The sequence below is a fragment of the Protopterus annectens genome, chromosome 8.part1 (genome assembly GCF_019279795.1).
Source record: "Protopterus annectens isolate FY-2018-M chromosome 8.part1, PAN1.0, whole genome shotgun sequence".
Classification (NCBI taxonomy): domain Eukaryota; kingdom Metazoa; phylum Chordata; order Ceratodontiformes; family Protopteridae; genus Protopterus; species Protopterus annectens.
This window is the reverse complement of record NC_056742.1, coordinates 531,974,383-531,988,469: the sequence shown is the minus strand read 5'-3', so window position 1 is coordinate 531,988,469 and position 14,087 is coordinate 531,974,383. Positions and strand designations below refer to the sequence as shown.

Here is a 14,087-nt window from a genome sequence, read left to right as displayed (position 1 = left end):
CGCATATAAAAATGAGCCAGGGGAACTAGTATGACTGCTGCTGCCATGAAACCCAAAGTTTTTAGAACAAATCTGGCCTGAATCCTCTTGCACTGTAGTAAGACCTGCACATGTCGGCGAATGTCTGACACACTGTCTAGAGGAAGTCTTGCAGACAGATCTTTTGTATTTAATCTTGCGCCTATAAAGGTTATAGACTGACAAGGCGACAATGCAGACTTTTCGAAATTTATGGAGATACCTAGCTCGGAGCAAGTTTGGATGGTATAATCCCTGGCTCGCAGTAGCTGATGCCTGGTGGAAGCAGTGAGGAGCCAGTCGTCTAGATATGGAAACACCTGGAATCCTCGCCGTCTCAGGTGAGCTGTAACCACTGCCATGCATTTGGTGAACACTCTGGGGGCTGTGGTGAGACCAAAGGGCAAGGCTCTTAACTGATGGTGACTGGCTCTCAGCTGGAAGCGGAGAAACCTTCTGGAGCGCCTGTCCATTTTGATATGGTAGTAGGCATCCTGAAGGTCTATGGAGCACATCCAATTGTCCTGACCCAAAAAGGGTAGAATGGACTGAAGCGTGACCATCCGGAACTTTGTTCTTTGAACAGACTTGTTTAACCTGCTGAGATCCAAAATGGGTCTCCAGTCCCCTGTCTTTTTTGTCACCAAAAAGAACTTGGAGTAAATTCCGGATCCTTGCTGATCTGCTGGGACTGGCTGGATGGCCCGTTTTTTTAGCAGTTTTGAAATTTCTGGCACTGCTTGTTCCCTTAGACCGGGTGGAACATCTGGAAGGGACTTGGTTGTTTGTACAGGGGTGTGGACAAAGGGGATTTTGTAACCCTCGAATATGATAGACCGTACCCATTTGTCTTGTGTGAGGAGTTGCCAGGCTTCTGTGTACAGTGACAATCCTCCCCCAACTGCCTCCGAAGGTGGACAGTCTGGCAGCCCCTCAGAGGTGCTGAAAGGGTTGGTCAGAGAAAGATTCTCGGCTACGCTGATTTTGCGGACCCCATCTGCCTCGCAGGCGGCATCTATTATTGTTCCCTCCCCTGCCCCTGGAGGGAAACTTGCCACGTGTGTCAGGCACGACTCCCTGGGGTTTCCGAGACCACAATTTCCCACTCTTCTGACCTTTAGGGTATGGTCTAGAGGGAGTAGAAAAATGGACTCCCACGGCAGAGAGTCTTGCTTTCCTGCTCACACCTGGTAAGGGTATCCTTCTGGTAAGGGTATCCTTCACCTGTGGTCCAAACAGATCCGAACCATCGAAGGGGGTATTGGTGAAGGACGCCTTAAAGGGGTCAGCAAAGTTACATAACCGCATCCAGGCACGTCTTCTCAAACCCACTCCTGTACCTGCGGCCCTACTCGCCTCATCGGCTGCATAAGAAATGAGCTGCATGGAGGAGTTGACGATTAGTCGCCAGCTGGGAGTTAATCTTATCTTGAGCCACCACAGCTGATGGATCCTGAATCACCCAGTTCCTTGAGAAAATCCCTTTGAAGACGGGTGAAGTAGCACAGATAACTCAGCGACCGCATGGAAAAAGTCGCTGAGGAAAACATCCGCTTCCCATACCTGTCCATTGTCCTAGACTCCTTATTAGGGGGATGGACAGACACCAAAGGGTCAGCCAACTCCTTCTTCATGGCTGCTGCAACCACCATGGCATCAACGGGGACACCTTTGGTCAAAAATTGTTAGTTGGGTGGGGCTGTAATGAACTTAGTGGGCCTGCGAGGAGTTGGTTCCACTGTGTCCGGGGCTGACCACGTCCTTCGAGCCACTACTTCCATCAGTGGGTCGAAAGGTGGAGACACCCAGGAGGTGGAAGGGCGAGAACCAAACACGTCCAGGTATACAGACTCATCCTCCAAAGGGTTAAGGGCAGTCCAGTTCCCCCTCTGCTTAAGGATCTCTAGGAGGTCTGAAAAAGAGAGATCCTCAGAGGGGGATCTTGGGGACCCTTCCGAATCCTCCAAGTCGGTATCAGACATGACTGACTCGGGGGAGTCGACATGTTTCCTCTTACATTTTCTCTTTCGAGGGGGCTCCTCTGAAGGATCAGGGGAGGCCTCGGAAGAGGAAGATACGCCCAATGGGGCGACCTGAAGTGTTTGTTCTCCACGCTTGGGGTCAGGAGGGTGGGCAGAGACTGATGCAGGCACCATGGGGGGAGGAGCCGAAGGGGCTGATCGAGGGGTCGACTCATCGAAGGGTCAACTCAGGAGTCAGCACGCTCCTCATGACCTCGAAGGCGCCCCTATCAGGCAGAGCAGAGGGTCTCCGCTCCAAAGAGACGTGAACCCCTCCCAGCACCGAGAGGGACGGCTCAGAGGCCGATGTAGGAGCCGAGCTCACCTGCGCCGAGGCCCCAAGAGGGAGAACGGGTTCGGACAAGGGTCCCATGCCACTCGCCCCCTCGGAGCAGACGAGGGAGTCCCGGACGCCCAGATCCCTCCAAGGACGGAACCAATGAAGAGATCAGAGCCAACGAAGGAGCCGAAAGGTGTGGTATCGGCTCCGATGTTTCCATGGTCCGAGCCCCAACCAGCTCCGGCTCCAAACACAAAGGGGGAGTCGGAGGAGGAACTGCTGAAGACACAGGGACAGCCACAGTCTGTTGAGAAGGGCTGGTTAACATTTTGGCCAGGGCCTGCGATTTAAGGAGTCTACTGACCACCCTCTCCAAGTCATGATCAGATAGCCTGGAGGACCGACAGGAGTGGGACCTATGGCTTCGTTCAGACTGAAGCAATGGTGACCTCGGAGCCGAACGAACCGATTCTAGGGAAGGGGACCTAGAACGTTTTCAGCCCAAAGATGGTTCCAACACTAAAGTCGGAGCCGACTGAGGTCCAGAGATGTCGGTTCCAGAAGGAACCGAAGAGGAGCCAGATGCTCCGCCCGGCGACGGCTCCGAATTGGGAGCAGACGGCTTGGCGGGCTTTAAGGATTTCCCCGACTGAGGCTTCACCGGGGACCCCTCTGGCTTAAGTAAGCCTCTTAAAATAAGCTTGTTCCTACGCTCTTGCAGGACTCTCGGGCTGAAAGCGTGACAGACCGAGCAGGAGTCCTGCAGGTGTAGGGGACCCAAGCAATAAACACAAGAAGTGTGACCGTCTGTCAGAGGCATCTTTTGGCAGCACGAGTCACACTTCTTGAAGCCTGAAACTTTAGTATCCTTGGACATACTGGCAAGGGGATACCAAAGGGAGGATATTAAACTAGTGCTTAAACAAGACACACGGAAACACACACGCACGCACTAGTTAAACTAACAACAATAACAACAAGAATATCCACTAGTAAATGTATACAAATATTACAAGGCTAAATAAATGTAGCTACGAAAGGCTAAACACTACTCCTATCAGGTACAAAAAGGGTGGGGTTAGCCACTAAAGAGAAGAAATAAGGGGGGGTGGTGGTAGAAACTCTCTAACAAAAAACGAGTTTCCTGAGTGGGAAAAACTAGGGAATACACACTCTAATTATACTAAAAGGGAAAGACTATCTATATAAAAGAGAAATACACAGGTAAAATTTAAGCTAATAATACAAAAAAGATTAATACGACCTGAGCCAGTAAAAGCGCAACCTCGTAGATGAAGCGGCAAACGAGATCTGGGTATGTATCGCCAAGCATTGTGGGATATGGGGAGGCCTCAAGCCAGTAATAGCTGTCGAGCTTTAGTAGAGGGCCGAGTCGGAGCCGAGGATCGGCTCCGAACCCAATCAGCAAGAATGAAGGCGAGAGAGACAACTTAACATTTAAAGTTATGATTGTCTCCAGGCTGTGGCAATGTTGAGTCCAAACACTTTTTAGATACCATTGTAGTTTCCTCATATGCAGTCTTGCATATGGAATTAGTAGAATGCAGGACGCCATGAAGCCCAGGGCCTGCAGAATTTTTCTTGCAGGGAGCTGGGTCTTTGTTGCCATCATTTGAAAGTAATGAGTCAGTTGCCTTTGTTTGTCTGGTGTGAGAAGCCATCTGGGCAGTTGCATTTAAGCTTGCACCCAGGAATATTATCTCTTGAGAGGGCACTAGTTTTGATTTCTTTTCGTTTACTGTGTACCCTAGGCAAATTAGTAATCTTTTTACAAACGCCATATGCTTTAGAAGAATGTCCTTGCTCTCTGCTTGAATAAGGCAGTCGTCCAAGCAGGGATATATTTGAATTCCTTTTTGTCTGCAAAATGCAATTACTGGTGCCAGGCATTTTGTGAAGACCCTGGGCGCAGTAGAGAAGCCAAAGGGTAGTGCAGAGAATTGGTAATGCATTGAGCCTGCTATGAATCGGAGGTATCTTCTGCAAGATTGTCCGATTGGGACATGCAGGTATGCCTCCTTGAGGTCCAAAGTAACTAGCCAAGCTTTCTTGCCCAGGATGGGTAGAAGTTGCTGTAGTGTTAACATTTTGAAACATCCAGGAAAAGTATTTAGGATTGACAGGTCCAGTATTGGTCTCCAGGCTTTGTCCTTTCTGTGATCTAAGAAAAGTCTTGAGTAAAATCCTTGCCCCTGTTCTTGCTGTGGTACTCTTTGAATAGCTCCCATTGTCCATGAGAGCAGCAATTTGTTTTTGTGCCTCTGCCCATTGATTTTGTGGCAAGTCCGGCATACCTTTTGATTTTGGAAGTGTGCGAAAGTGGAACCTATAACCCTGAGAAACAATATTCAGTACCCATTTGTCCTGGGTGATTATGTGCCAATTTTTTTAGAAAAGTGCTAGCTTTCCCCCTAGGGGTGCTGCCAAAAGGTAAGTGCTTGGCATCTGTACAGGAAAGTCATTGGGACCGTTTCCTATAAGGTTGTGATTTGTCTTCTCCTCCTTTGGATGCTGAAGCACCCCATTGTTTAGGTCTGTAGGAGCCTTGGGGCTGAGATCTGCCTCTTGGGCGTCTGTATTTGCCTCTTTGTGGCCTGTCTGACACCGGAAAGGACCAATTTTTTGAAGGCCAGTTTCTGCTAAACCTAGGTGGTTGAACCTGTAAGATTCTTTACTGTCTGCATTGATTTTGCTTTATCCTCCATTTTCTTTAACACCTCTTCTGCCTTAACACCAAACAAAGTATCATGCTGTAGTGGAGCATCTAATAATTTTACTTTAATATGTTCAAGTAAACTTTGTTCTTTCAACCAAGCATGCCTTCGAATAACAGAGCCTGTAACTGAGGCTCGACAAGAAGCCTCTAATGAATCAAAACCGCATTGTAGAGTATGCTTTCCCACTTGTTCAGCTGCATGCAATAAATCCTGCATTTCCTTAGTGTCAGGACTGAGTTTCAAACCATTTTCTGCGTTAACAAGGAAATGAGGTACTGTTGATATTTAAGCATGTGAAACTGGCAATTTAAAGCCCTTACAGCTAAAGTAGCAGAAGTGTATACTTCCCCCCCCTTCCCCCCATCTATCCAGAGCTCTGGAATCCCTATCCAAGGGGACAGGATTTCTAGCAGTGGAAGCCTTAACCCCTTAAGTACCCTGAGAAATTGTTTCTGGATCTGCAGCAGGGTTTTTGTAAAGAAATTTATGAGAGTCAGGGACCCTGTAGTATCTGTCTGGCTTGACTGGTGCAGGGGGTAAAGAATCAGGAGACAGACTGGATTCAGAGAAAACATCATCAACAATATCAAGCACAGGGGGAATAGCCAGGGGCCTGTGCTGAGGCAATTAAAGAAAGTCTCTGAGCCTTTTCTTGGATTCTGAATAATCCTGGCTCTCCCAATGGAAATGCTCCCTCATGGTGTGCAGGGTTTTCCCAAAAGAATAATCCTCAGGTGGACAGGCTGAAGGTATAGACTCTTCTACATCAGAGTCCTCATAGGGAGGGAGAGAATATCCCTGATCAAAAGAGGAATCAGAGGAAACAGAAACCTGGTCAGAGGAATCATAGTCAGTGTCTTGCCTAGGCCTTTTGTCAGGAGGGGGATGGGAACCCCTGATTAAAGTAATTAGGTCTTCGGCCATTTTAAGCATCTGTTTCTTTGGCATGGATGACGGTTCAGGAGAATGTTGTACTTGTTTCCTTGTCTTTAATGGTGTTTTTGACTTTGCCTTGGCTGCTGTAGTGGGCTTAATAGTAAGCTGTGAAGGTCTGAAAACACCCTCAGAAGCAGATGCCTGTTCAGCGGCTCCAGACCCATCTGAGGGAATAGTTTCTGTAGGCCCAATATCTTGAGTTTTCACAGGCCTCGGTGTCTCCACGTGGCTGTCGGATATGACCTGTGGCTCTGAGGTAGCGGGTGTCAGGGGCTGCGAAAGCGCCCCACTGAGAACCGACTGGCCTAGAAGAGGCTTCGTCTGTTTTGGACCTTGGATGCCTGTCCTTTTCTTTGTCTTTGCGTTTTTTATAAATTCTGGTCGTTGGTTGTTCCGATGGCATTATGTAATTAAACCTTCGGCCAAAATAATGTAAAGCAAAATCAAACAGACGTTTAATAGTGCGTTTGTTGAATCTAGCACAAAACCGACAACTAGTAACGTCGTGGTCACGGCCTAGGCAAGAATACAGTAAGAGTGAAAGTCCTTATGAGGTATTTGCTTCCCACAAGAAATACAATTATTAACTTTTACTGACATCGGTCTGGCGCAAAAAGAAGTTTCCCCAAGGGGGTACTTAGCTTTATTGAATACTTCGGTTCTGAAACTCGATTTGAAGACTTTAGTTCTGAAACTCGATTTCAAAAATCTCAGGAGTCGGCCGACTGGCACTTGCGAACTGCTTTTGCTTCAGGCACCGCGTGGCAAGAAAGACTGGAGAAAATGGCGTTGGTTGCATCTTTTATACCTCTGGCGCACTGACGTCAGGGAAGAGGCGACAGCAACCAACGCCAGACCTAGACTTTGGAATTCAGGCCGACTGTGGGTAGCCTGCCAGCAGGATAACCCAAGTGTAATGACTGCAACAGTGAAACACGATGAACACAGACATCACAGGGAAGGGCTAGTATACTTAACACTAGTACAGCTGCATAGCAGAACTATACATATCTGAGGTAAGAAAATATGGGTACGGAACACTGGCTAAAACTTCTCTACATATTAAATCACTGCCATACAATCTATTCATAATGTTTACATATTATGTTTAACTGCGACATTTCTGCATTTTGTGAAACCTTGGTGCGTAACTGCAAAAGCATTATCCCATTAAAAACAGCAGCAGCAATAACAGTAACACTAACAACATGAGTTGTACAATGTGTGTGTGTTTAATTCTCCAATAACAGTAACACTAACAACATGAGTTGTACAATGTGTGTGTTTTTAATTCTCCAATAACAGTAACACTAACAACATGAGTTGTACAATGTGTGTGTGTTTAATTCTCCAATAACAGTAACACTAACAACATGAGTTGTACAATGTGTGTGTTTAATTCTCCAAGAAGTTGAAAACAGAGGTCCAGTGGACAAGAATAAAAGTGTTAAGAAATAAAAAGTACTACAAAAGTCAGTTTTAGAAAAAGACTTGCTGTATAAAAACAAAGAAGCTAACAATTTAAACAAGGGTCTAACAAAAGTCAGCAGAACAAAAAAATGGCCCAAGGAACAAACTGGAGACAATCTCCAATAAACAGCAAATGAATGGCAAAATGGATCAAAGTCGGTCAGAAGCACAAAATCTTTGCTCATAATTTGAAAGCAATTCTCCTCACAAAACGTAACCCCGTGTGCTTCTCTGTGATACAGCCCGAAATGTAGCAAGAGAGATATGGAGAAGAGTAACACGGCAGTACATTATGGGGATAGGGGAAGGGACCAATGCAAGCTAACAAAATTTTGAGCTACGCTAATGACTGGCGGCCTTAATCCTTTTGTTACAGAGAACAGACCCCTTTTTACCAAACTAGTGTTACCAGCAGCAGCAAATCTTCTTTTGCAGTTAAAAATATTTATCATCTCTTAAATACACCACTTGTTGAGATGAGTACACCGTTTCAACTTTTGTCTTCTATTACAAGTGCAGATAATTATCAGCTATTAAAAATGACTAATGAAATACTGTTAAAAGTACTACTGCAAAGACATATTTCAAATTAATACCAGTGATCGTATACAAATACTTCCAATTAAAATACATGTTAACAACCTAATTCCATAGCTCAATCACCTGAGAACTAAACGTTCAGAGTCCTGAAAAGTATCAGAAGAATCAATTCGGGAAAAATGATGCAAGGATTTGACTTGAAATACCTTGCACTGTGTACCCCTGTAATTTTACCCTCAACCCAGTCCTAGAGCAAATGCATCTGTAGTGACAGAGGCTGGTGGCACTGTCAACTAGAAGAGATATCCCACAACAGATATTTCCAATATCATCCACCACTGAAGCTGCTGTCTGCAGGTTCTGGCAAGCCTGATTGGATAAGTCATGGGATCTGAACTCTTGAGACCTCCGAACACTGACTGTCCACCAAGTACCTTCATGTCAGTCTTGCCATAGGGTAGATGCAGCTATCATACCTAAGGTCTTTAGACACAGCTAATCCAAGGCAGCACTGGAACTAATTCGGTCTGAAAATCGGGGCCTTCAGAGAAAGTATCCATTCCTGAGACAGACATGCTCAGCAACATGCAGTATTCAGACAAGTGAAGAAGCCAATACCAGAGATGAATTTAACTGCGACTTTGCAAAACGTTACTGTAATTCCTACAAAGGTGTTTGGAGAAGGGAATCCTGGTGAAGCATAACTGATGGAGCAGCTGTCTACATATGGGAAAGACCTTGACTATTTTTTTTTTTTTTTTGGCTAAAGACATGCATTCAGTAAACACCTTGAGGAACTCCAATGAGACCAAACAAGACTGTCCAGAAATGACGACGACTAAACACTATCCAGAAGCCTATGACCAACCTTGGCAGTTTTGATGCACATTTAGGAATCCTACACATCACAAAGTGCATGCAGTTCCCTTTTTACATGGGAAAATAACTTGGCTGTAATGTGACCATGTGAAAAGTTTGCTGTGAATAAAGACACTTTGGACACTTGTGGAAAAGTGGACTAAGGAGACTCTATTCCACATTCTTTATGGTGTACAGAATCAATTAACCCCTTCTGGTCTGGTCGGATCATCTTGCTTGGCTCTCTGCGATAGACTGAAAATCGCTTGCCTTGCAATTTATTTTTTTTTTGTAATAGAACGGGGAAGTACAGAAAAGGTAGGGGATGGTGAGACTAGGTCAGTTTTGCTGGGAATTTTGTATCCTCTAAATATTATTGTCCTTGTCCATCTGCCTTTAGTGATGAAGTCCACGGCTCCAAGCTGACAGGTGGAGGGTCAGACACCACCTAACTGCCGATAATGTAAGGCAACCACAGCTTCTCAATTGCTACTGCCCATCCATGAAACGACTACAGTCTCCTGGGGAGCAAGAAAGACGCCTATTCTTTGGCTAGTGACGCTGCTGGATGTTACTCTGGGAGGGAGACAGTCCAAAATGCAACTTTCTTGAGGGCTCCTCTGAATCCTGGAGAAAAGGTACAGAGTAGGTTGAAACTATGATGCCCACAGCTGTAAAGGTCTTATCCTTTTCTTATTTCCAAGGTTCTGACTTCAGTTCCAAATACAGACCTTAACATGAAAGTCAGTGAAGTTGCTTAGTACTCTCAGTGAAGTCTCATCCGCATGCTCTGCCAGCCCCCATTGTAGGACTATAAAGGATATGTATCATGAGTTTAGTCAGATAAGCGGTGACTCTAGAATAGCTTATCCTTCAGTGGTCCATCCAGCTTTCCCTGTATGGCCTGGTGCAATTTGTCCATTACATCTCACTCAATCTACCATGTGTATTGCACAGTTCAAGGACTAAAAAGTGACAGAAAAACATGTCTCTCAAATCCGTCCATTATTCTGGACTCCTTGTTAGACAGATGGAGAGCAGGGCTATGGTGACCTATGTGACCTGACTGCAGATATCCAAGTATAAGACTTGGAGTCTCAGTCCAGCAGGCTGGAGGATGTGACTATCCTTCTCAGAACTAGAGACACGCATTGGTGCTTTCCTGTGCTATTCTGGAAGCATCTTTAAAATGCTGGCCAAAGGAACACACTCAGGAAAACTGCTGTGTGGACCTGGAGGCTTTCTGCAACCTCCTCTGTGCTCTTTAAAGAAGGGTTTGTAGGTCATACTCGCAAGTGCTGCATTACCTCTACATATTCCTAACATAGGGTATTCAGTAGGGAAGGCATGAGGGCTTGCATACAATCAAAATCACCTAGTTCCTCCACAGGAAACACTTGAGAAGAGTTGAGTTTTTATTTGTGCTGTGCTTTCACAGCTCTCTCTGCAGGTTCTTCTATGGGGGCCTCAGAAAAAGTGAAGCCTGACTGGTGGAAGACTTGTCTAAGGAAGGTGCCAGAGGTATCTCACTGTCCTTGCACTGCTGCAGAATTGTGTCAGAAAAACAGAGGCCACCTTCATCAACAATGCATCACAGAGCATCAAGACAACTGCTACAAGCAACAGCATCAAACAGGCACCAATCACATGATCAGCAGTATGGGAGAGAGGGCTGGAAACAGACATAATCAGCTGAAAAAATATGAGTACCCAGTGGCAGTACTGCAGGAGACAAAGGATGAAATGGCAAGGCCATTAAAGCCTTCCTGCACTCACCCGATGCAGCTAGGGAAGGGGCACCAGAGAGTTTGTGACTGAGATCAAGGTGAGGGATCATGCCATTCTACGACAGGGATGGAAGGAAGGGGGCCAGGACTGGAAACAACTGCTACGTATGCCACTAAAGCAGGTACAACGCTCCTGTCAGGCTGAATCACCACTGAAAGCAGTCTGGTAGTCTGTGATAAACTATCAAGTCTTTACAGAAAGTATGGACTCATCTGTATTTGTTACAATACTAATAAAAATGATAAACTACAGAAACACGTTGAAGGAAATAGTTTTCCCTGGGCCTGATGCAGAAGAATGGTATCTGGGTGAAGTAGATAAGAAGCCAAGTGGGTCACTGCCTGTTAATGTATCAAAAGGAGTTTCAAAAATGCAATTAGGCTAAAAACCTGGACTACGGACCAGGATATGCACAGATCCTACCAAAATCTTTACAATGTGTACTCTTGGATAATCTGTACTTACCTCCCCTGAGTAACTGTATTTTCCTTTAAGAATTTGACGGTACAGCCGCGTTCTGTTATCATCTTCAAAAGGCATAGTACCACTTAAAAGAATATACGAAACCACTCCCAGTGCCCACATATCCACAGAATTAGTGTAAGCTTTCCTGACAAGGACTTCTGGTGCAATGTATTCAGGTGTTCCACAGGTGGTTTTCATCATATAATCATCTCCCTTCTTCCTTGCACTTGCTAATCCAAAATCAGTTATCATAATTTTAGAATCAGCACCAGGGTGGTAATACAGAAGATTTTCTGGTTTGAGATCTCTGTGTGTAATTCCTAATGTGTGCAAATATTTAACTCCATCCAACACCATTTGCAAAACTCTTGTAGCATCTCTCTCTGTAAAAGAACCCTTAGCAATAATTCTGTCAAAAAGTTCACCTCCAGTTGCTAGTTCCATTACCATATATACCCGATCTTGCGTTTCAAAGACTTCAATCAACTGAATTATATTTGTATGTCTAACTCGCCTTAGTACATTCAATTCTGATTCACAAACTTCTCGCCCTTCTTTATACTTTGTCTCTATCAGTTTAATTGCAAACGGTTGCTTAGTGCTTTTGTGTTCAACTCTGACAACCTTACTGAAACTCCCACGACCAATAAGAGCCTTGATGTCATACTTTGCAGTGACTCTGGGATCAAACTTGGCACGGTACTTAGCCACTTTCTTTCTTCTAGGATCACTGTGGTCTGTATGGATGTTCTGAAGTGGGTTTGGGTTCTGTAGTGGTGAAAGTGACCCAGTCTTATCTGCAGCTTTAATGGCCCCGATATCTTTAATAAAATGTTCATATTTGTCAGTTTTCTGACCAATGTAAGGCTCAACTTTCTTAACCAAGTCTAGATGAATGTCGTTAGGGGGCTCGGGTAGTACTTTACTTGTCCCACAGCCCATCACGTATCACTGTTACTCATCCACGAAGGCATTTTTTCTGGGGGATGCTTTTTGTTAGGGATGTTTGTTCTTCCACATCTTCGGCTTTAAAGCTTGCTTGGCACACCTTTAGTAGGAAAAAAAAAAAACAAACAATTAAAAAATAAGGTTCTCCAAAAATGAACAAAAATTTTTCTAAATCAAACTTTGTACTACAGCACCAGTGGTTGTAAAACTACTTCAAAATTATAGAGCAACAAAGACTAGAGACTTCAATGTACAACAGTGTGACTGGTAACCCAACAACATTCGTACTCAAGCCACAATACAAAACCATTTCACATGCATCACAATATTAGAAATTATTTTAAGGGTTAAAAAAATCCTATGATGAAGTTTGTTAAGTAAGGTACTAAAAGCCATGGCTCTGGACAATACAGTAAAATGTAACAGTCTGCTCATTTGCCTGTAGTGCTCAGCCACTTCTTGCTGGGACAAGGAAAGATTCCCCTGCCCCAAAAACACTATGTGATAAAATATATTTTAAACCAGCTCCATCTATGCAGTCAGTGCAAAAAAGAGTAAAATCCCATGATTGGAGGAACTCCCTGGTCAGCCTCAGTAAGAAGCTGAGATCCCTCATAAAATCCTCCAAAGCTAGTTATGAAAACAAAATCACCACTGATTCTAAAGACAATCACAAAGCATTCTATAGCTATGTCAAGAATCTCAATGGCAACACTTAGATCTGCTCTGAGTTACAGCACAATGGCACTAAATATACAGAACCAACTGATATTGCCAACATCCTGGTAGATGGGTTCAGGTTCAGTGCTAACTTTACCCCCCTCTCACCCCCTAAATCTCTATACCGGAAGAATGCAAAGTTCTTGTAATCACAGCTGCACAGGTAAAAAAATAACTCTCCAAAGCCAAGAACACAGCATCCATGGGACCTGTTAACACCCCAAGCTGCATTCTACCCGAACTACAGAATGAACTGGCACCCCACCCAAGTATCATGTTCAATCATAGCCTCACCTCAGACTTTGTGCCCATTGAATGGCGCACTGCGACAGTTCTCCCACTCCACAAAGGGGGAGCCACGACAGACCCTGGGAACTACTGCCTCATTAGCCTGACGAGCCTGGTCTGCAAGGACGTGGGACGTATCATCATGGAACTCAAAGACATTGGTAATCGCCAAACTCTGGACCCCACACAGTTCGGGTTTGTAAAAGGCAGATCATGTCTCCCAAACCTGATAGACTTCTTTGAAGCAGTCACCAAAGCCATAGATGAGGGTAAGGTGGTTCACACAGCCTATCTAGATCTCACCAAACCTTCTGACACCATCCCCCACTCTGGAATTATAGATAAACTCACTAAACTAGGTATATATCCCTACGTCACAAGATGGGTTGCCAACTGGCTTACTGACAGAACCCACACAGGGAAAGTAGCAGACTCCAAATCCAACTTCAGACCAGTGAGAAGTGGAGTACCACAGTGTACAGTCCTGGGTCCTCTCCTGTTTTGTATCTACTTCTCTGAAGTACAGGCTAACACAGAAGGTCTTTGGCTAACTAAGTTTGCAGATGACTGCAAACTAGGAGCCATAATCGAAACTCCTAACGATGTGGACATCCTATAAAAGGGCCTCAGAGACAGATGCCTGGTGTCAAAGCCATGGCCTCAAGGTCAATGCCAAAAAGTGCACTGTCATCCCCTTTGGTAAAAACTCTGTACCCATGAACTACCACATAGGCAGTAGTCTACTTACAGATTAGTACTAGGCTAACTGACCTTGTGGACCATTTTAAGCCTAGCCTTTTACCCCATGTGAGAATCAAACCCTGCACCTTCTGTCCACAAGGTAAACACCTTAACCATTATGCCATCCTCCCAGTACTCTGAAAGTGTGATGAGACCTTGGGACACAGGTGGACAGTAGTCTCTCCTTTGATAATCACATTGCCACAGTGGTCAGGAAATCCTATTACGTTGCACACCTCATCACAAAAGGTTTCTCATCCAGAAAAAGAGGTCATT

At 45.0% G+C, this 14,087-nt stretch overlaps 1 protein-coding gene across 1 annotated transcript in view; it reads right to left on the bottom strand.

Moving 5' to 3' along the window:
- PSKH1 (protein serine kinase H1) overlaps nt 1-14,087 on the bottom strand; it is a 328,601-nt gene that overhangs the window by 120,321 nt on the left and 194,193 nt on the right. The window contains exon 2 of the mRNA XM_044082053.1: nt 11,115-12,162. Coding sequence (XP_043937988.1) covers nt 11,115-12,056 — 942 coding nt within the window. The 5' untranslated portion in view covers nt 12,057-12,162. The remainder of the gene's footprint in view (nt 1-11,114; nt 12,163-14,087) is intronic.